The sequence below is a fragment of the Aptenodytes patagonicus genome, chromosome 4, assembly GCF_965638725.1.
Source record: "Aptenodytes patagonicus chromosome 4, bAptPat1.pri.cur, whole genome shotgun sequence".
NCBI lineage: Eukaryota > Metazoa > Chordata > Aves > Sphenisciformes > Spheniscidae > Aptenodytes > Aptenodytes patagonicus.
This window is the reverse complement of record NC_134952.1, coordinates 27,773,934-27,796,159: the sequence shown is the minus strand read 5'-3', so window position 1 is coordinate 27,796,159 and position 22,226 is coordinate 27,773,934. Positions and strand designations below refer to the sequence as shown.

At 42.3% G+C, this 22,226-nt stretch overlaps 1 protein-coding gene across 1 annotated transcript in view; it reads left to right on the top strand.

The window, feature by feature from the left end:
* The window catches only part of BEND4 (BEN domain containing 4), a 33,358-nt gene that overhangs the window by 6,019 nt on the left and 5,113 nt on the right, over positions 1-22,226 (top strand). Inside the window, exons 2-4 of the mRNA XM_076336180.1 lie at positions 2,434-3,000; positions 15,980-16,071; positions 20,081-20,321. Coding sequence (XP_076192295.1) covers positions 2,434-3,000; positions 15,980-16,071; positions 20,081-20,321 — 900 coding nt within the window. The remainder of the gene's footprint in view (positions 1-2,433; positions 3,001-15,979; positions 16,072-20,080; positions 20,322-22,226) is intronic.

The following is a 22,226-nucleotide window of genomic DNA, read 5'->3' as shown; positions in this document are numbered from 1 at the left end:
GTTTCATTCATATTTTGTCCCCTTGCAACAAGGATACGCAAAGAATGAGTAACTGTTTTGTCAACAGGGACCATAATGATTAAAATACAAACAGCAAATATGACCAGGTCTGGAATCGGATTATAGGATTAAAATGAATGAAAAACTGCTCTGTAGTAGGATTGCAAAATTCCAATCAATACCATCCTGTAATAATTTTAAAGGGAAAATGTGGGAAGTAAATAAGGCAAAGAAAGCAGAACTTAAGGTTGTTAGTGATGCTTGAGTTTCTTGATTTTCTTTTGGTTTATCGGTAGGTCCCAGCTAGAAAGCTGCAATGTCACCGGGGTTCTCTGCTTTTGGTTTATATTACATCTGTTGTGCTGGGTTATTTTGCAGTTGCATCATAAGGGTTAAAGGCAGCTGGCCTTAGGTTAATGCAGTAAAAGGGAAGGAGGCAGAGCATGTACGGAGGCTACAGAGCACCTGGCACCGGCACCCACTTGCAAAGGGGGCAGCAGTGCCTGTGCGTTTCTGCCCTTTTGAGTTTGTAATGTGGACAGAGGGCGTTGCTTAACGTTTCGGATCAAAGATGTGTTGGAGAAATCTGCCCTGGTTCGTCTGAGCCCACCTACAAGGGTGTGGTACGACGCATCAGCACAGGAGGCTGATTGCAAGGGTGCTTTAAGTGGTCTTAGGGCCACCCCAATCCTTCACATGCCGGTGGGCTCTCTCTGCTTGGCCCTGGGCAGCCCCATAGCCCAGCACTGCGCCTGTGCTTATTCTGTCTGCCTCACGTCCCCGTTCTTACGTTGGAGTCCTCGGGAGATCACATCCTCGGGGTTTTGTGCCAGGGAGGTCTCCTCGGGCTGCATTTGAGACTGAAAGCATTTGTATGCTGCTTCAGCCCTGCCCTCTTTGCAGAGATCTGGAGGATGGTAAAAATGCAAATTAGTGTTGTTTCAAATATTCTTCAGGCCAGCTGTACTAACCTCAGTATGAAGTAGATTTTCCACCAGAAGGTGTATCTTCTGGATCATGGAGAAGTACTGTGAGAAGTGCCACCTCTTAAAGGACTGAATTCTGAACGTTTCTGTTCTGTACGTATTATCAGTGTGATGAGGCTATGTTTTCATCTCTAGTGATGAAGTTAAGATAGATGAAGGTCTGGGGTGCTTAGTCTCATGCATCTGTAGCAGGTTGCCGTTTCAAAAGTAAATGCGTTTGTCACTTTCTAAAAGTCAAGCCTGCCTGAGAAGAGCTCTCCAAAATTGGCAGCGCTTAAATCTACCACTTTTTTTTTTTTAATCTCATGCAAAATGCTAGTTACATCTTTTTAGGCACCTAGAGGAACTCAGCTATGAATAAGCAAAAAATTTTTTAAAAGGCATTATTTTTATCGGGGAACCTAACAGGTCATACCATAAATCAGAGCCAAGTGTCTTGGTCGTTTTCCATCTGGGTCCAAGAATGTTACAGCAGCTTGACTCTACATACATAGACACTCAGAAATGAACCATCCTACTATGGAGGTTTAGGTTGTAGCTGCGATTGCTCCTCGAGACATGACACCTCCTGTCATTAGAGGCAAGGCTGACGAGGCATCCTTATCCTGTTTCCAGAGCCGAGCTGCTGCCTGCAGAAACTGCTGACCAGCCCCATGTAGAGTTTTCTGATTATGTCCAGAGCAGCTTGAAGAACTCTGCACTGCTCTCCACTGCATGATATTGGCCTACCCACAAACTCAGAGGAGGTCAGCAGGACAGAAAAAATTCCTCCTCTGACCAGAGGAGCTTCACGTTGTACATTTGATGCCTTTCCTTGGTGTAAGAAAAGGGGTTTGTGCTTATCGCTCTTGAGTTGTTCTTGGACATTCCTGGAACCTAAAGCAAAAGGAACAGAAGCAAAGTCCATAAAATTGGGGGTGGGTCACTTGAAGTGTCCCATGCCCAGTGTCAAGCAAGTGCAGTAAAGATGAAAGGGAGAAAAAACAATGCTTGGAAGCCTTGTTGGAGAGGAGCAGGCCATAGGAAGAAGGTGTAGTGCAAAGTCCTGCAAAAATGTACAGGCAATGCTCACCAGCAGCTTGAAAGAGGCTTCTAGAGAAATGCTTACTTGAACTTTTACTTGTAGCAAATTGGACAGAATTTGTATTTTCTTCCCCATTTTGCTGTCTTAATCCCTCTGAAAGAAGATGGCAGTAAGCAGTGACTATCATCACAACGCATTTCTGATTAACAGCAAGGGCACAAGGGCGCTCTCAAAATACAAGCAAAGTCGGGATTGTTTTAAATCACAGTGTTGCAGAAGTATTAAAGCAGAAGACATAATTTTAATGTGTTCAGAAATAAAATGCATGCTACTGTAAATGGTTGTGTACATTCATCTAGCTGCTACTGACTGGCCTAACCTTTTGCATTAGGTTTCTGTGATTCATCTTTTCTTTTGTTTCAGAGAGTCGAATGATTCTGGATGCCTTTGCCCAACAATGCAGCCGGGTTCTAAGTCTCTTAAATTGTGGTGGAAAACTACTGGACAACAATCACTCTCAGTCCATGATTTCCTGTATAAAGCAGGAAAACCCAAATTATAGTGAAAGACAAGAGCAATGTCAGCTTGGGAAAATGGTCCATAGTCAGACGTCAGACATTTTAGACATAGAGATGCAGTATATGCAAAAGAAACAACAAACCTCAGCCTTTCTGAGAGTTTTTACTGATTCCCTTCAGAACTATTTGCTTTCTGGGAGCTTTCCTTCTCAAAACACCTCATCAGTAAATGATTTTAGCCATTTGGCAGATGTGGATCCACTTTCAACCTCTCCAGTACACACTTTAGGTGGATGGACATCTCCAGCAACATCTGAATCTCATGGTCACCCATCATCTTCTACACTTCCGGAGGAGGAAGAGGAGGAAGAGGAAGAAAGTTACTGCCCTCGGTGTCAAGAGCTAGAGCAGGAGGTAATTTCATTGCAACAAGAAAACGAGGAACTTCGTAGAAAATTGGAGAGCATTCCAGGTAAATAATCCCCTGCCATATAATATTGTCAGTCGGTGATAAAAACAGTTTGGGTAATAGTTTTAAGTTCTAGTTGTCTTTTAAGGTTGTAGTCATAGTAATCAAACACTGGAATTTGTCTCCATCCAAAATTCCTATAGCTGTGCCCACTGGAAAATGTATCTGCTGATACTCATCCATACGAATCGTGAGTCCTAGACTAATGAGCTGTGTTCAGAATAGGATGTACTTGTAGTCCCAAATTCCAAACATCAGGTGATTCGTTACGGTAATTTCAAACATACGCTTTTATACCTAATTATCTGTATTGTTCTTTAAGTGATGTTGCAGCTTACAAACCTAATTCCCTTTTGGGGCTCCTTTTTTGGTTACTTAAAGAAACTACTCAAAGTTACGTCCATACTTTTAACCAAAATACATTTGGCTTTTACCTTGAACAGTATCTCTTAAATTGCTGTTAGCTCAGTGAGAAGCATAAATACATCTCCTCCCATTCATCTCCAAATAATACCTGAAAAAAAGCTTGGCAACAAGTGCTCCAGTTCAGCAATACCTAGCTGCCACTGGGGGAGAGAAAGCAGACAGAAAAAACCCATCTAATAGAAACCCCGTTTGTGAAAAACTTCTCTTGCCCCTTTAAACTTTGGACCTTTCACTGTTAAGGTGCACTAACATACTTGAAGAGTGGTATCAGATGAGAACAAAGTGTATGGACTATGGAGAACAAAGTATTTGACCCATATCCCCTAAACCTTAAGCACAGCCAAAAATGCATCTTAAATAACAATACTAAAAGCAAACTGGAATTTAGCAAGGAAGATAAGTATACAGCACACTTCTGACACATCTATAAATGCTAGGGAGCTGCCCCTCTGCCAGCTGAAGTTTGAGGTGCTTAGGGTAGATCCACGCAAAGTTCACTGAACTAATGCCTAAATAGCAGAAAAGCTATTTAGCATGAGCCGCAAGAGAGAAAATAGTCCAAAGCTGCTAACTATGCAGAAAGGAAGAAGGCAGCAACCAACCACTGTCCAAATATGTATGTGCAGTTGCAAAATCTGAGCAAAAAGCAAGCAGTAGTCTTCATCATTCTTCTCCCCAGCTATCAGTGACGTGTTACGAAATTATTTGTATTACATTGTGTTTTTCTGTTGTGCATTGGTGCCTAGGTGGTACCAGCAAATCCCATAACCAACATTGTTCAATGCAGAGAAAACCCAAAGTTTAGAATACTTTCCCCACCCCTCCCAAAATCTGGAGTCACCATAACTCGTACACTATCACTGGATTCAGTAGTGGTTCGTACATCACATGGAAACACTGTGTGACAAAAGGAATCGTGTGGACTTCAACTCCTGTTGAGTCCTAGCTTCAGGTGTATTATGACCAAAAATGATCATTAGGGTCTATAATCTGACCTACAGCTTTCATTCAATCACCTATATTGAACCCAATATCTTTGTGACTTTGACTAAAGCATAACTTATATTTGACTCAAGTGATATCTCAGGTGGCCTCCAGTCCTGAGTTGGAGACTCTGGTGAGCCGTGGCTCTGCCTCTTACCCTGACACTTGACTCCGGTGGTTAATTACACTGGTGAAAATGTGTGCCTTGTTCCCTGCCTGACTATCTGAAATCAGCTTCTAGCCGTTGACTTCTATGCTTTGCTCCACTAAATGAAGTGCTGTATAGGACTGCGTGCTTTTTCCAGATGAAAGTACTTAGAGATTGAAAGCTGACTTAATTTCCATCTTCGATAAACTAAGCAAACAGAGCTGTTTAAAACTCCCCAAATTAGTTGAATCCTTCTTTGCAGTTCTTTTCACCTCTCTGCTCATTTCTTTAAAATTTGGGCACTGGAAACACGTGCAATACGTTCGTATCTGCCTGAGCAAAGGTGAATAGTCTCTTTGTTCCCACCCACGGTTGCCCTGGTCATTTGGCCATCGGTCGTGCAGCTGAGCTTCTCATTCTGTGCTCATTTCTTCCTAGACATGCATACTTTGTATTTGGCTGTGTTCATGTACTAAGTGATCCAGATTGCTTTGGCTGCCCTGTTTTCCCACTGTTTGCTGGTTCACCAATTTCTGTATCATCCAGAGGGGTTTTTTTATTGTTTTTAAATTAACTTCGTGATTCTGGTCAGAAATGTTGAACGGTACTGAGGCTGCTGTCAGTCCCTGTCGAGCCCTGCTAGAAACACCTCTATTCGTGATGATTCCCCCAATGACAAATACTTGAGATGTCAGTAGCAGTTTCTTAATCCATGTATGCTATAGTCTACTGATGTTGTGTATTGTTGCTCTTGCAATCAGATAACTCACGGTAGTAAGTTAAATGCCCTTCAGGAGTCTAGGTATATTACATCTGTTCAACCCAGCTTTTTCAAGCGAACCTATAATCTCATCAGAGAATGACAATCAGGTTAGTCTGACAAGATCCACTTTCCATAAGACCGTTTTGACTGGTGTTAATTATATTCATATTCTTTAGTCAATTGAATCCTGTTGCGATTGCCTGTATTTTGCTAGGATTAATGCCGGGCTAAGCAGACAGTATTTACCTGGGTCATCACAGTTACCCTTCATCTCCCTTTAAAAGAGAGATAAACATACATAAACATAGTGATTTTTCACCCCCCAGGAGTAATGAAACACCTTGTTAATGGCATATCAAAGGAAGCAGACAAACATAAAATAAATGTGCAAGGACATATGACTTCATCAGCCAACATAAAACCGTCATCAAATGCATCTGCTGCTGTCTGGGTGATGTATACAGATAGGTCTAAAGTGACCCAGGTGTGTGGGGAAGCATTAAGAGCCACAGAAAGTGCCCTCTGATTTTGCTGCATGGTAGGACAGAGGTCTGAGCTCCCCGGGCGGTCCCACAGCCACCACTGAGCAAGGTTAATCAAAAATCAACTAAAGGCGATGTCTAATTATTTTTGTCTCCAGTGCTGATTTTGCTCCAGTGAGCTTCTACCAAAGAAGCCGGCAGAAATTTTTCTGTGACTTGAAACGCCCAGCTCTGTATGTAAATGGGCACAACGCTCGTTCTCTGAGCATATTTTTGCCCATCAAGACATTGCGTGCCTTGGGAGGGAGCCAGAAAGCCCTCTGCAGAGGGTTTCAGTGTTGTTTGCCACCACCTATCACATCAAAGTCATCTCGGAGCACAAACTTTCTTCCTTGCTCATTCATACGTCTCATGCTGGGCGTCCGATGGGCCAGGCAAGGCAATTAGTGCAGGGGAAAAGCGACTGGAGGCAGGTAGATGAGCGTGGAGGCTGCCGCACTGTCCCATCAAGCCGCTGAAAGAGGAGGTTTTTTAACGTAGTAGTTTCCCTCTCATCCTTGAGGGAGCTGGGCTGGAGCTGCTCGGTGATGCTCGCAGGGGACCCCATGGGGCGGTGGGAGCTGTGCACCATGCCCTCCCCACGGGCGCTGAGGCTCCCACTGGCAACCCTGTCAACAGAAGATAAAAGCACCAACCCCTCCCTTCTGCTCTATAACCGCCTATGAATCATTTTATCCTTTTCCTGAAATACTTTGCATTTCTTTTTTTTACTTTCCATATGCAAAAGCCCTTTTAAAATCCATGAGAGTTTGCGATCTAAAAATAGTTACCGCTGTACATCTCTGCCTCTAGCTCTGCAGAGCACCATTTGCATGGCTCACAAAGACGCTACCGGGAAGAAGAGTGTTGTCTCAGCAGATGTAAAGGCGATGACTTTTTTTTAATAAGTATTACACAAAACATATCCTCCTGTAGCTTTTGGACACAGAAAATAAGATTTTTTTTCTGTTTTCAGGACTCTGCCCTGTTGCTGTAGAAGCCCTCCAGTCCTGTAGGATCTTTTTGCCCATAGCCTAGCATCACTCTTTGGCAGATCACCACTGGAGAAAAACGATTACATGGGTGAAATATTGCATATGTTTTGGTGGTTGGGTTTTTTTTCCCCCCTCAAAAAATACCCATTTGATTTGACTGAAACAATACTTAAATTTGTGTGAAATCTTAATTGTTTCAGCTATGGAATAAATGAAGAAAAATTCCTATTTCGGTGCTTTGGTTTTGGACCAATGTGACATCCTGCAATTTGTGCAGTTTTCCCCAATAATTTTTTTTTTTGGCAAAAACATTAACTAGCTGAACATTTTCAGTTTTCAGTTCAACTGAAAAAAGGAGAAACATTTTCATTCATTGTGTTATTTTGTCTTGTTTTGAAGAATACTTAAAGATCAGATAATTCCTGGAAGGAGTTTGGCAAACTTGTCATTGGCTCTTTAAGGTTTTGAGACCGTCAAGAACAGAGCAAAGTAATCCATCTATATGAGGAGAAAAATGTCTCCTAATCTCTTTCCTCTGTATAAAAATTACTAGAGCTGTGATACATTCCCAATAGTAAAATTAAAGATTTATTTGTGAGACTGCATGTAAGACCTGGATTTAGACCCTCTAATATATAAGGATATTAAGCAGTTCTCCTTCCCTATTGTCAGCAGGATTTTCTCACAGCTTTCGGCCTAAAAGGGAGAAAATATTTCCAGGTGGCTAAAGCAAAGGCCAGGAGTCGTGAGTGAGGGTTTGTCTCCTGGGGCTCCCAGCTTTGCTGCAGGGTTTCGGGCAAACCAGCCTGAAAGTAGTGAAAAGGTGTAAATAAGTAAAATGAAGCAGTGTGTGATAAATACAGTAATTATTCTTACTTTGTTGGCCCAGCAGCAAAAAAATACTCCAGCAAACTGCGGGAGAATGGGGGTGAAAAATCCCCTCAAATGTAGAGAGGTGATCACCTACAGAGACGACGTTCATGGTGACTGGAAGTAGCCAAAGCAAAGCGGGATTTGCAGGTAGAGTTAATATCAATGTAATTGAAAAAGTCAGACAAGTTTTCCAGGAGGTTTTGTGTGCCCAAGGCTTGACTCTTTTTCCTGACTATATCGTATGATCTAATAAAAGATACTACTTTTCCCTACAAATCCTGTCTCCTTTATACTTTCAGAGCATCGCATTTCCAAAGAGCCTACCACAGCCGCAGCGTAGATAAAGCAGCCATCAAGGGTTGTGAAGAACACTTTTTCATGTCCTTTTTTTTTTTTTGTCCTTTTTCTTGATGTTCACATTTAACCACTCCTTTGGTTTCCCTTGATGTTCTGGATGTTTTGGTCTCCCCTCTAGCCTCGTTCTGCTGTTCAGCTTCAAAGTGTGAAGTTACTTTGGGAAGAGAGAGCCTCAAGCGCGGTCGCGCAGTGTTTGGCACGAGAACCCCTTTGAATTTGCAGCATGGCTTTGCTGGCAGCTTGGGGGTGCTGGCTTAGTTTGCTAAACCAGCCTGAGTACAAAAACTTACTGAAACACGTAACTGCAGCAGACCAGGGCTTCATTAATTGTTTTTTCCACGCTTCTGGGTAAAAACCCATGAGGATTTGGAGGGAGCAGGTTTCTTTGCCTACCTTGGGGAGCAAGAGCTGGTGGGAGTTTTGTGGAGGGCTGCGGTTCAGCCTGGCAAAGCTGAACTCCCCGCTCTCAACTTCGGTTTGCATTTTGCAGGTCAGCACTTGGCATTTTAGTGACACAAACTGCTATCCCTGCTCACCAGGGGCTCCTTGGTTTCCCTGTTAGTTATCAGCAGTATAAATGTGTAGAGGGGCTTACAGGGGAGGTCCCTGTCCTGAAAACTTCACGGCTGAAAGGGAGGACAAGAAGAGGTACCTTCTGTTAAGTAGAAGGAAAGTGAGGGAGCACAGACAAAAATGAAAGCCATAGGAGCATGTGGCAGCATCACTTAAATGAGAGATGCACAGCTGCCTTCTTTTGTCTATTTTCTTCCGTTGTTTAGGCGGAGGTGTACATCCCAGGGGTGTATGGAAGGGGCACATTCTTCTTTCTGGAGGAAATATTTTTGCAAAAGAAAATTAAAAGAAATACAATGGCTTTTCAGATGCAGATTAACAGAAGTAAAATGGTTTTCCACTCCACCTGGAAAACACAACTGAGAGGGATTTTAAAAGTAACGGGATCTTTGCTATCATTTTTTCTCCCTTCCCTGCTTTTGGCAGGCGCAAGAGGTCAGTTTAGGTAATCTTTAACACCCGTCTGCGTGTAATGTCAATTCTTCTGCTTTCTGCTGGCTGCTCTCATTAAAAATGAGTGCTGGTTTTATTTTACCATCTAATTACAAACATCCAAATTTGTACGGTCTTGAGCACTGAGATGAGTTCCTCTCTACTAACCCCCATCTCTCCATGCCCCTCGCTCTTTTTCCAGCTCACCACACCCCAACAACTTGTCTTCACAGCCCGTCCATGCAGCTTTCGCTGGCTTTCAGCTGACTATTGAAATAAATGAGCGTATGAGCTAAAATGATCCAAGCCGTGTTATACTGCACACTTGTCCAAATCTCAGGCAGAGAAGGCATCTCCTTTAATGTTACAAGAAATTCACACTGCCATCTAGTTCGTCAGCAGGTTCCCTATCATTTGTTACATCTTTTTGACAGTCAAGCATCAATTTAGAAATGCCCTGCAATGAACTCGGAATGAAGCATCGCTCAAGGTCAAGCGAAGGAGGACACGTTGCAAGGCTGAGCCAGTCTTAACTAACGGTTGCCGGTCGGAGCTGGGTGGATGTAGATGTACGCCCTTCCCAATTCTCCTCCTCGCTGGCGAGTCAGAAGCAAATGGTCTTGAGTGCTAAGGGATTCATCTTCTGCTGTGCAAAACACCAGGAGGAATACTAGCCAGTGTCGGCTACAGAGAACAAAATCTCATTAATGAACAGAATAACCAGATTTCTTACTGTCTGCTTACGGGGGCTGAGGCCACCGCGAGGAGACACACAGCCGAGCCGGGGGTGAGCCATCCCTTCTCGCTAGGGCTGTCTGATGCCGCCAGAGAGGTTGGAGATATACCTTATTTACATTGGAGATACACCTTATTTACAGCAAGCCCAAGTATCTCTTCATAGCACTGTGCTTTGGCAATATAAACAGCCCTGGAGTGTGTTACACTGGAGGCCACATTTTGGGGAGGATAAATGAGAGCCCTCATTTTGATAGATACCAATACAAGTGATTGTGGCCCGATAACATTTATAATGAGCAAAAACCCAGCTCAAACCAATAATAGAGATGTTCTTGGCACTTCATAAAAAGTTGGAAACAATTATTAGAGCCACAGGTTAAAAAAAAGAAAAAAAAGAGTGGGTGATAATTGGGAAACATTAAAAGCATGTTGTTGAAGGCCCCAAAAGACTAGGAGAAAAAGTTTCATGCTGGTTGCAAAAACAATCAGCTTAGAGGGAAAGCGAAGGAACAATTAGAAACGTAACAAATGGAGTAGAGGGGAAGTTGATGGTGATGAGTAAAAAGCAGAGGTTAGGATCAGTGGACAATTCATAATTAAAATTAAATTTGGAGCACTCTATCAAGGAGGCATTCTTCCCCTGGCAAATGAAAGGAAAAATACGGCGTCCTAATAATAGTATCGGACCATTATCAGATGGAGATAGTAGGTTTTGTCAATAATATGAAACTGCTCATTGAGTATTTCTGTTCTGGTACTTGAGTAAAATGATGCAGTCACAATAGTACTATGATGATGGTAAGCAGGTAGAAATATTTTCCATTTCCACCGTAACTCTGGGTGTTAGCACACATTCAACAGCGGCTTCAGGTGAGACTGCAACCTCAGCTGCCTGCCATAACTCCCTCCCAATGTCAGGACAACTGAGGAGCTTGTTAGTCAGCGCCAGAATTGCCGGCCTTTTTAGAAATTATAAAGAGATGCTGATTCCAGCCCAGGTTGTAAGACAGAGTGGTTCAAGAGCGGAGTCAGGAGTCTCTCTTTCAGAGACTGGCATCGCCAGGAAAGCCACAGCACGGGCCACCGGGAGCAGTAACTGCCTGGGCACACCAGCTTTTCATCCCTAAGTGCACATCAACTTACTACCAAAAGCATTAGGCAGCTGCTACCAAAGTGTGATGTTTTCAAAATCACAAGATTTGGACAACTCGCTTCAGGAGCTAAAACAAAAAATGAAAGTGGACAAAGAAGACTCTGACTATGATTTTCTTCATGCTTCGGAATATTTGGGATGCTCCAGAAGACTGAAAGATGCAAATATATGATTTTTTTTTTTTAAAAGGACACATGAGATGTCCGGGGTGATTGTAGGCTCGTTGGCCTGATACTGAGCCCAGACAAACTAGTTGCACAGCTGATGCCAGCTTCAGTTAATAGAGTACTAAAAGAGAATAATGGAGGTAGTACCAGGCAACATCTTGCAAAATTATGGGTTTGATGAGATGAAAAGTTTGGTTGATGAGGGTATTGCAGATATCCAGGGTGTTACATAACATTATATTACAAAGAGTGATTTAAAAAAATGCAAATATATTTGTGTTCAGGAAATTGCCATGATGCAGATGAATTTCTGGAGGGATTCTTTGTGAAACTGTTCACAGCCCATGTATTTAATACTTTCATCAGTGAAAGAAAACATACAATCATTGCTCACAACTTGCAAGCGGTGCAGACGTAGCAGTGAGTGAGGAAGATGAGAGGTGACAGACTTGGCCGAACATGGTGCAGCATTACCATGTGTTGAGGCACAGAGAACATCGCTCTACTTGGTTTCAGTCCCTGGGAAGTGGACACCGAGCAAGGCTTTTGGAGGACATGGTGGCTTTCTGGCCGAGTATTGATGCACAGTGTGGCCAAAAGGGCTGGTGTGGTCTTTGGCTGTACAGACACGTAGGTAGGTGTAGGGAGACTGCTTTTAGCGCGAGCCCGGCATCTCGGGAAGGTCAGTGTTGAGCTTAGCAAAGAGAAGACGGAGAAATGACTTCACCACTAACTAGAAGTACGTAACAGGTGACGGGCATGTTCCATTTCTTTTCCAAAATTTTATAATACCCAATCGAAGAAAAACAAAATGCAGACTTGAAATGAGGTGTATGTTTCTGAGGGTGAAATAGCACATGCTATAACAACAAGCCAAGGGTAGAAACTGCATCGCTGGGAGATGACGATTTGAGTTGTACTGTGTTTTACCCGCTGATACTGTCTGGTGCAAAGAGGATTTCGTCTGGGGAGTTGCTGCGCTATGTGGCAGGTCAGATGGGGAGATCACACCCTGGCTTTTGTCATCGGCACAGTCGGTGGCCACCACGCCGTTCAACTATTTATTAGAAATTAGGATACTCCGCAGAGAAAGCTGTGACAAGCTATGCCGAAGCAGCACTTGTTACAGCATACAGATGTCTAGAATAACAATGAAGTCTTAAAACTTGGATCGATAAACAACAAAGACCTGCCACCTCTTACGCGTGTCCTGCTTAGTCACTGCTTAACATCTTAGCAAGACCAGCCTTCCCCAGCATGCCAAGTCCCCTGTAGCACATCCTCCTCGCCCTTTAGCTCCCACAAAGATCTCGCTCTTCTTTTCACTCGCTGCGGGCCAGGTTACTTTGCCACTTCCAGTGCCTTTTCTGAGTCATTGGCACTTTCAGGAAGCAAAGGCTGTGGAAACTTCTTCCTAATGGCCAGGAAAATTACTGCCTCCCCGCAGGCTTTCTACTAAATCATAACAAGCAAGTGTTATTTCGACATTAGCGTCTTTCCCGTTGGTTACAGTAGGCACAGATCCCTGTTGGTGATGTCGGTGATAGTGGATATGTGCATAAGCATGCAGAGAATTAGCTCTCGGGGTTATGATCTTCTTAACTCTCTGGAGACCACATCAAAGTCAAAGAAATACAAAATAATAGTAGGTTTGAATGATTTTTCCTGCTTAGAATTGGGAGCCGCAGGCTCTTTACAAAGTTACGTTTGCTGCAGGGTTTGGAGGAAACAGTTCCTCTTATCTCTTGGCAAAGAGAATATTTGCAGGGCCATGAGAGGGGGACAGAAGCAAAACCGAAGCTTTGACCCTCGGCCTCGTGCTGCCCTCTTTGTGGCTTCCTTTAGGCTTCGGTTAATACGGCAGCCCAAGAAGCCTGGCTTTGCAAGTTGCATCTGGTGTTTGAAAGGCTGAGGTTATTTGTACTGACAGCAAGCAGTGTGATGTACGATGGCTTTACAAGTCAAAAGCACTCAGAGTCCTCTGGTCTCTAAAATGGTAACAAAAATCATACCATTTTGTGCTTGAAACATTGCTGCTTTTATGAAGATAGAAGTATTTATAAGCTTCAGCCAGCTTTAGTACCTTCATATTTCTCACCGGTAATGAGAAAGCATTTTATCAGCAGAATACAGTTTAAAGTAGAGCTGTACTTCACGTGCTGGGGACACAACAGGTTAAATAGTTTCCTGTTGTCTTCTTGCTTGTGCCCCATCCCTTTGGAAGAGCATAGGTAAATACATCTTTGGATAGCCTGCAGTGAAATTACTTACTGTGGGTAAAATACCATCCTGCTGTGAGGTCAGCGCCTAAAAATTAGAGGGTTTTTTGACGCATTATATTCTGTTCCCTTTCAGGCCCCATGTTGTTTCACATAATTACAGGTAATAGTACCAAGTATGGCTGAGAGCCAGCAGGTCACCAACAGAGACTTTTGCTAATAGAGATAACCAGAAAAGCAAGTACAAACTCCACAGACTGTTTTGAGCCCAGCTTCATGGGGACCGAAGAAGTCTACAGCTCCCAGGTACCGCTGATGCTGATGCTTCAGCAACGGTGTCCTCAGTGAGCTTGCTAAACAAAAAGTGACACATTTAGAGAGGGAAGGAAAGGCATACTTTGCAAGTAGCTCTGATTTCCCAAGTATCACTCAACTCTCCTCCAAGTCCAGGTATCGGGCATGTTTTCTTGCAGGCAGTAGTACAATCACCCATCATAGCACAATCACCCATCATAGCCCCTTCCATCCTTGCTGACACCTTGCAGGAGATCCAGGATCTCACGGGAGATGCTGGTTACCCACGGTAACTTCCACCCGAGTGGGAGTTTTTGCTGATCTTGTCACAGGGTTTCTGATGCTTCCCTGGGGCAGCAAGCCTTCGTGATCCTTGTGCCTCTTTCTTGGACACCTACTTAATCGGAGAGTAACCTGTGCGTGGGCATTCCTAGTTTAATCTTCGTTTTGGACATGCCAGACAGCAAACACACACAGAGTGTAAGAAAAGGGTCTCAAAATACAATCTTATCCTTCAGCCCATCCACGTGGGGAAAAAAAAAAAATCTTTTTCCCACATATGCTTTCCTGAATATAAAAATGGGGGGGGGAAGCCAAATCCTTTTTTTGCCATGCCTTCTTACTAGTGTACTAAAACGTTCCCTGTGGTTAGTACATTTTTCTCCTTTATTCCACGTAAGAACTTGTATTGAATTTTTTGATTGCTGCCATATGCTAAATACACAGCCCTCATTACAGGAAGGCGTCAGAACATGTTGGTGGGACTATTAAGCTTGACTGCCCTTCCTGACTTTTTCAGAATTGATAAATTTGCTAAAACCATCTATCTGGTGACACTTGAAAGTGGGGGGTTTTCCTACAAAAAAAAAGCATCCAGGCTCTCCTGCTCACATACTTTGGCGATGTCACTGTGTAGCAGCTACACTACCGAGACACTGCCCTGGTTTAGCAATGAGCAGTGAAGTCACTGGAGAAATTAAACAGGTACAAGTCACTTGAAATGCTAATTTTTGCCTAATGCATAACCTCTAACCTCCTTTGGCAAAGTGTGATGTATCACATGAAACCGGAGTAAACACACGGATGGCTCGTCTTTACGGAGAAGTCAGCATGTGGCGAAACAACACGGGAATTTGTTATCCATGCCAGGCACTTTGCATGACTCCTGTATGCGGACTACTGGATGTAACACTGCTTAGCCCTGAGTAAAGGGTCTGTTTTGCACCGTCTGCCTAGACAGGGGCGTAGTTACTGCACAGTGTGAATGCCCAGGAAAGGGTACAAAACACCTGTAAATCCTACCTTGAGACATTCTCCGTGATTTCAGTGCTTGCTTTCAGATTGCCAGCTTAAGACAAAGCCCAAAACGCCACATTTTTCCAGGTGTAAAGGCTGAATGCCAAGAAATAATCAAAAAAAGAAGAAGGAACACTGAAATATTTTTTCTGGCTTTTTAGCTGAAGCTAAGATTATCTCTAAATATTTTACAAAAACAACGCATAGGAAATGTGAGAGTGATAAGTTACCTTAAAAATGATGCTTATTTAGTCTTGCACAAGTCAGTCATAATGTTGGGTTAATATCTGTTCAATTCTTCTACGGTGTTTCAGGCTCAGGAGAAAAGCACTGTATCACAAAAATACTCCAGAGTTAATCAGGGATGTGGCAGCATCTGCTTAAGAGAGACCCGTAATTGAATCATCCGTAATTAACCTATCACCTCAGCAGAAGGGAATAGGATGTCGGTACCACTACTGAAATGGATGAGAATGATGGGAATGGAAAGGGGGGGAGGATGAGGGAAAGAGAAATAAAGCAATTTGCCTAACACCTAGTTTTATAACAAATTTGGGAGGAGGGAGGCAAAAAAAGTATATGAATCATTAAATCTGTTCAGTATAGTTAATCAGACTGTAGTTTCAAAAACTTTCAAGCATATTTACATGTTAATCAATGCATGATTTAGGTCCAAGAAATGTTTTATCCTTTGTATGGTTTGGGCTGTTTACAGTATTCACAGATTTTTTTTTTCTTATTATCATTACTGCTGACCTAATTTGTAATAATTATAATTTCAAACTAGGGAAAAAAAAACCTTTGAAAACTAGTGGGCAGAAAATAAAAGCAATGTCAGAGATCTCAACACAGGAAATACAACATCCGTCATATATTTATTGAATGAAATGACTGCACAAATCAAAATGAGAAGTATTTCCTATTTGAAATAAATCTCACAGACGTACAAAACAGATCCTGAAGAACACTGCTTGATTTAATATTGTTGTTCTATTTTGTGCTAGCTTAGCTAATATACAGTAATTGCAATTTGTTTCATGCAGTGCCCTGCCAGACTGTTTTAGATTATTTGAAGACTGTACTTCAGCATCACAACCAGCTTATGGTACCACAGCCAACAGACCATCCGACTGAGGTAGTATACAGTGAAGACAAGCTACATCTCTTTGACGTTTGACAGTTCATTGAAAACATGCAGGCAAATAAATCAGTAGGCGCTGGAAGAATATATTTAGTAGTAAAAATATGTAAAATCTATTATTAAACTGTCATTCTTAGGTACAGTAATCCCCCAAATGGAGGAGGCTCATCACTAGTATAATCTAGGATGACTTTACTGAACAGCGCGTAACTCCCTCCATCGGCACCAGCTGCACTTGCCTTGCTTTGGGTAATTTTTCTCTCACCTTTCCTCAGAAACATCACTTTTGTGGGTAGAATTTAGGCTAGGGCTAGCCTGGTGAAAACTGCAGCTGGGTGATTGACGGTGGCTGCACGCGGCGGCTGCCGGTGCGCAGAGGCTGCAGCCTGTGCGGGGGGGGTACCGACATGTCGTGTGTATGGACACAGGCACGCATGTGTATACAGTTAGTACAGCTCTAATACAGCCCTGAGATGGTTAATGCTAGAATATACGTTTCCTTCATTTTGCAGACAGACCCAAATATAGACTTCTGCAAGTCTTTGGAGTGCTCTTGCTTTTCAGAAAGCATCCCAAACAAAATGTTGAGTGTTGACAATTTTATACTTGATACAGAGTTTGGGGATTTTTGTAATTATGATCTGTTCAAAAGTGCTGCAGTGAAAAAGCAGGAAATTTAAGTCCTCCCTTTCTCTAGAAGGTAGATGTATAGATTTATCTATCAACTCTAGTGTAACTCACGTTAATTTTGCTCCAGTGTGTTTCTATCCAGCCTTGTAAAAATGCCTCAAATGAAGTGGTTTTGTTGAGACTTTGCTAGTTTAGACTGTCTATATTTGAGGCTCTTGCTATGCATGTTTTTGTATATGTAGTGTATACGTGTCACTACCCATGATTCACGCAAACAAAATCAGAAGAGGGAAGACTTGGGTCTAGTCTGACCTCCACTTTGCACATAAATTATGTGTAGTGCAAGCCTCACGTAGTCCAACTTACCATAGTTTCACTGCAGGTGCTTTGCAGCAGTTCAGGATGTGCATCACTTTGCTCCTCCATTCAGTTTTATCCTGCGCAAATTGATATATACACATATACATATTTATATTTATATATATCATTAGCTGTTATCACTCAAATATATTCCAAGGATTCATTTTCCTTTTTTAATGCTCTTTTGCTTAACTAAAATTTTCAAGCACTGTAAAAAATGAGGCTGTTCTGTAACGTCCCACATGGAATAGCTTGTCATGATGTGACAGAATTTTTTATTCAATTAAACACATAGATGCTAATCTTTTATTCATAAGCTTAATCATGTACAAATACAAGCATGAACGCATTTATACTTTGGTTTTTCCTTCAGGATCTGCTTATTTCATTTCTGGAAGGTTTTCTGTTTGTTTTAGTTTAATGACTGCTGGACACACCAAACGGCATCATATACTTACCGAGAATCTTTTGCCCAGAAGTGCTTTACTTTCAGAGGAAGTAATGAAAGTGTATCTGCAGCAGGAACCCAGTAATTGTTTAACAGAGTAGCATAACACTATATCATGCCTTTGGAGAAGGAGGAGGAAAAATACTCTAAATTTCAGGGGGAATAAGAGAGAAGTATAATAAAATTGGGGCTGAGGAAATTATGTAAAATGTATTGCCTTCTCCTCAGTTAATAGTAATGTGAGCTCTCATGAAATTTAGATGTTGGGCCTTTCTGCACCCTATTTCCATCAGTGCAATACATTTAAACACAGAGGTAGCTTTTAGGATACCTTGCTACTTAGCAAAGCCACACGTGAGCATCCATCCCTAGCACACATGAGCAAGCCTGGAGCCGTACACTGTGCCATTACGGGCTTGCATTGCACTGCTCCTGCCTGCCAGGACACAAAAGCAAGGCAGTGCCTACAGAGTTAGCTGCAGCTTGTACTTTGCACTGGTATCAGTAAGAAAGGTTCTTGCTTCGCTACTGTGTTTTTTAAATAGGGAAAGAAGTAGGTTTCAGGAATCTAAGGTAGGAAAATAATTGGCTGAGCTAGCTGCCGAAAAAAATTAGTACCAATGTGGGGATCAGATGGTCCTGTGTTTTACCTTTGTGATGGAACAAGCCAAGGAAATACTAGTGTCAGCTCCCACTGAGATGGAGTGGTCAGAGTTGCTTCAGCAAAAGAGCATCATACCCTCAAAGAGCTTTCCATGCTGCCCCCCTGCTCTTCCTCCTTCCCTGGCCCCCTTGCCACCTTGGCAGAGGACGAGGAGCTGGGCTGGATGGAGGAAATGTTCTTTCCACGGCAGAGCTCCTCAGCCGTACTGGTGGCTTCCCAGGGGCATGTGTACCTGGCAAAAATTAAAGCAGCTTCTTGCGTCATGAGTGGAGGGGGAGGAATTGACCCTGGCCCTTTTGCAGTAGTGGGAGCAGAGAAGTGAAGTGCAAATTACAGGCAGAGTTGGACTGTAGGTAAAGGGTCTTTCTCTTAGGGCATACAAGCTTGGATTTACAAGCTAAAGGGTTGAGATGTTTTGGGGAAAGGATAGGGGCCCATCAGACAGACAAAGCCCGTCTCCTCCTCTATATTTTGGCTTCCTTTGCAGAGGTTTGGATTTGCCTGTAGCTGCCTTTGTCAGCAGTTTGCACCAAGCCAGCTAGGTTTGCACCGAGGCGAACAAGTAGCCGACAGTCACACAGGCTGAGCTCCCAGTGATGCTAACCCCGCCATGGGAGGTGGTGGTACCCTAAATCATACGAACAGATTCTCCAAGGACCCCCTCGTCACGGTCTTCACTAAATTCAACCTTCCACATATTTATCAAACTTGCAAAAAAATTAAAAGCAAATACCTGAGGAAAAACTTCAAAGATGCTCCCAAGCTGTCTCCCAGGATGCTATAATAAATATATGAAAGGAGGCAAGGGTAGTTCTTAAAATAGTTTTCAGATATCAAAGATCTGGAAGCGAGGAGGAGAACGTTGCAACAGTTGCCCACAAGTGCAGCATGCGGGCGATTGCCTCTGTTGAGCATCAGACCCTCGTTTCTCTAGTTCACTGTGAGCTCCTATCTAAGCTGGGGGCTCTACGAAGCTTTTACTAATTGGGCCTCCAGATTTATGTGTTTTAATAAAGAGGTGTAGCTGTAAAAGTGAATGAGTTTCTAGGAAGGTGTGGTCTGGGGTTTTTTTGTGTACTTCAAATATTTCAGGTATATTAACAGTACCGTCTTACGTTAACTGGGTAATCCTGAACGATAGCATTTTATGGGCAACGAGAATTAAATACAATTTAGGTACAACTGACTAAAGAGGCCTTAAAAATGTGTGTGGATTACAAGAATCCCCATAATTAGTCCCACAGCATTCATTTAATGTTGGAATATCGAAGCACACAAATTATGAAGGTTAAAAGCAAAATTTCTTTCCAGCTGACACGGTGGCATTTCTGTAAAGCTGTAATTTGAGTTAATATGGCATTCATTAATAATAATGAAGCTTTTAGTTTTCATAGTTCCTTTATTTATTTTCTTTATATTTTTCACAGTAACATAACCGCTGTCAAGTTTCGGGTGTATTCTACAGAAGTAATAAATTTATTATAAAAACAGACCAAAAGAGCCACCTCTGAAGTAAACTGTCAGCTGTGTTGAAGTGATCCATTTGATCACGCTCTTCAAAGACCCTTTTTATGCATTTTAACAGATTAAGAAGAAAGGTTATACTTAAATAGTATACCCAGTCACTGGTTCTTAACTCTTTTTAACCTGCTTGTTAAAGTGGAAATTATCAATAGCCATCTCTCAAAACATATTCCTCGTACCTCACCAAATTTGAGTTCTAGAAAATGGAAATGTAATTTTAAAAGTACTCATTCTCAGTAAGAGCAATTACGTCTTCACTTCAGGATGTGTTTCGCTGTCAGTATCACGGCTAGTTAAAAAGCGTATTTTTTATTGCAACTGACATCTTTACTTATTTGCCTTGTAAAATAAGCAACGGAAATATTTCACTTTTTCAGGGGAGCAAGCAGTTGCTGAACAACTACCCTGTCTACATCACTAGTAAACAATGGGATGAGGCTGTAAATTCTTCCAAGAAAGATGGACGACGGCTCCTTCGCTATCTCATCAGATTTGTTTTCACAACCGATGAGCTTAAGTACTCATGCGGCCTTGGAAAAAGGAAAAGGTCAGTGCAGTCAGGAGAGACAGGTCCTGAAAGACGTCCTCTGGATCCAGTAAAAGTAACATGTCTCAGAGGTACTGCATCTTTTCGCTCAGTGTCCACCATATGTGATCTCATTTCACCACATTGGCTCTGGCTCAGTAGAAGCATTTGGCTGACAGTTGCAGAACTAGAAGGGGTTTCACAGGCAGGTGACAAGCAGCCAGAAACCCTCCGCTTTTTTTATATACATACATATATAAATGTATGTATGTATTACATGTGTATATTTTTTTTAATGGGAAGAAACAGGGCTGCTTATTTAAGAGAGGAGACAAATACAAGGGCACATGACACTGATATGTTTGAAACAGCAAAGAAGGAAAATCAATCCTGATTACAGTCTTATAATAAACTAACAGGGCGTTCTTTAACACTGATACGCAGCAAAATTAACCAAAGGAATATTTATAGCCTAATGTGTAGTAAGCATATGGCGCTCAAGGCCACAGTGCATGATTGGAGTTAAAAGCTAACAGAGTTTCAGAATAGGTGTGAACATTTTGTAGGGCCAAGAACATCTACAGGTTAATTACAAACAAAGTGTATGCAAATGCGTTGTCAAGGATTTAACTTCTTTTTTGGAGTACTGATGCAACATTGACTAAAAAAGTTAGGGAACAACTTTCCCCGATGTTTGGCCTGAAAAGGAGAGGGAGTTTTGCAAGATTTCACAATGTCGGAGAGTGAGGATGTTGGACAATACAGAGAAAGGGTCCAGATTGAGAAGAATTACCTGTTGTGGCAGTTCATACTTTGGTTTCCTAAAACTGTTCGAAAGGCCTGGTACTGGGCTTTATAATGAAAAATACAAGGCAGGACTTTTTAAAAACGTTTGTAGTATCAGCATCTGCATTTTATAAACGCATATGCTTATCATTTCTTTAATTAACTCATAGTTAACTTTATAGTATTTTGTGAGCACATACACAAAATTTTGGTTGAACTGACTTCAAGAATGTTTTACTAATCAATGCAGTGTAAAAAGCTGTATTTTGGTCAGTCAGTGATAAAAAAATCTTTAGTCATCTAACTGGAGTCCAGAGTGGTTATATACATCAGATGGAGCCTCTTCCCATCTAGGGTAGAAGAATCCAACAAGGCCAAGTAGATAAGACTTGTAGTTGGGGTACATTGATGTAACCAGGTAATGAACTCAGATTTTACAAAGAGGCTCTTTTTTTACTACAAAGGAACCTGTTAACCTGTTACATGATACTCTACCAGACCTTATACTCTATCAGAGCTTAATAGAAGGGCAAGTCCGTTGCACACCGTGCTGCACGGAGGCTTGGAGTGAGATTCAGGATCCCAGAAGTTCTCCTGGAAACTGAAGGCTGAATACAAGTGCATTAACCGTTTGCTAAATTGCTTTAAATTTCACCTAATAATTTATGCACAAGCAGAGTGTTAATACCCTTTTCTTCCCCTTTCTTCCCCCTGCCTCCCACCAAGACTAACAGTAAATCCACCTATAGATGGACTTTTGCTTATGGCCACTCTCCTTTCTGGGGTCCTGGACATACAGAACTTGTGGAGCGCTCCTTGGGAGAAAGAGAAAGGCCAATTTCCTTAATTTTCAGAAGCTTGAAGAGGAAGCCAAAACATTCAGTATCTAAGGACCAGTTACGAAAGCACAGTAGACAGCTCTCCCTTTGGGCTTTCGTGCGTGGGTGGGAACATGACAACTTTCTCCAGTGCCAAGAGTTGGCTACTGGCTCCTACCCATTTGCAAGCCAAGGTAACAAGTGTCTGACTAATTCTCAGCACATCCAATTATGCCTTCCCACCGTAGCAGGGAGTACAAACTGCTTCTCTCTCGGCACTCAGAGTAGTTTAAACACCTATAAACATTTCTAATATATTCCTACAACTGACTGTTGCCTGGAACCAGCTTTAAAACAGCCTGGCACGCTTAAATTATAGCATTACTCCTTTAC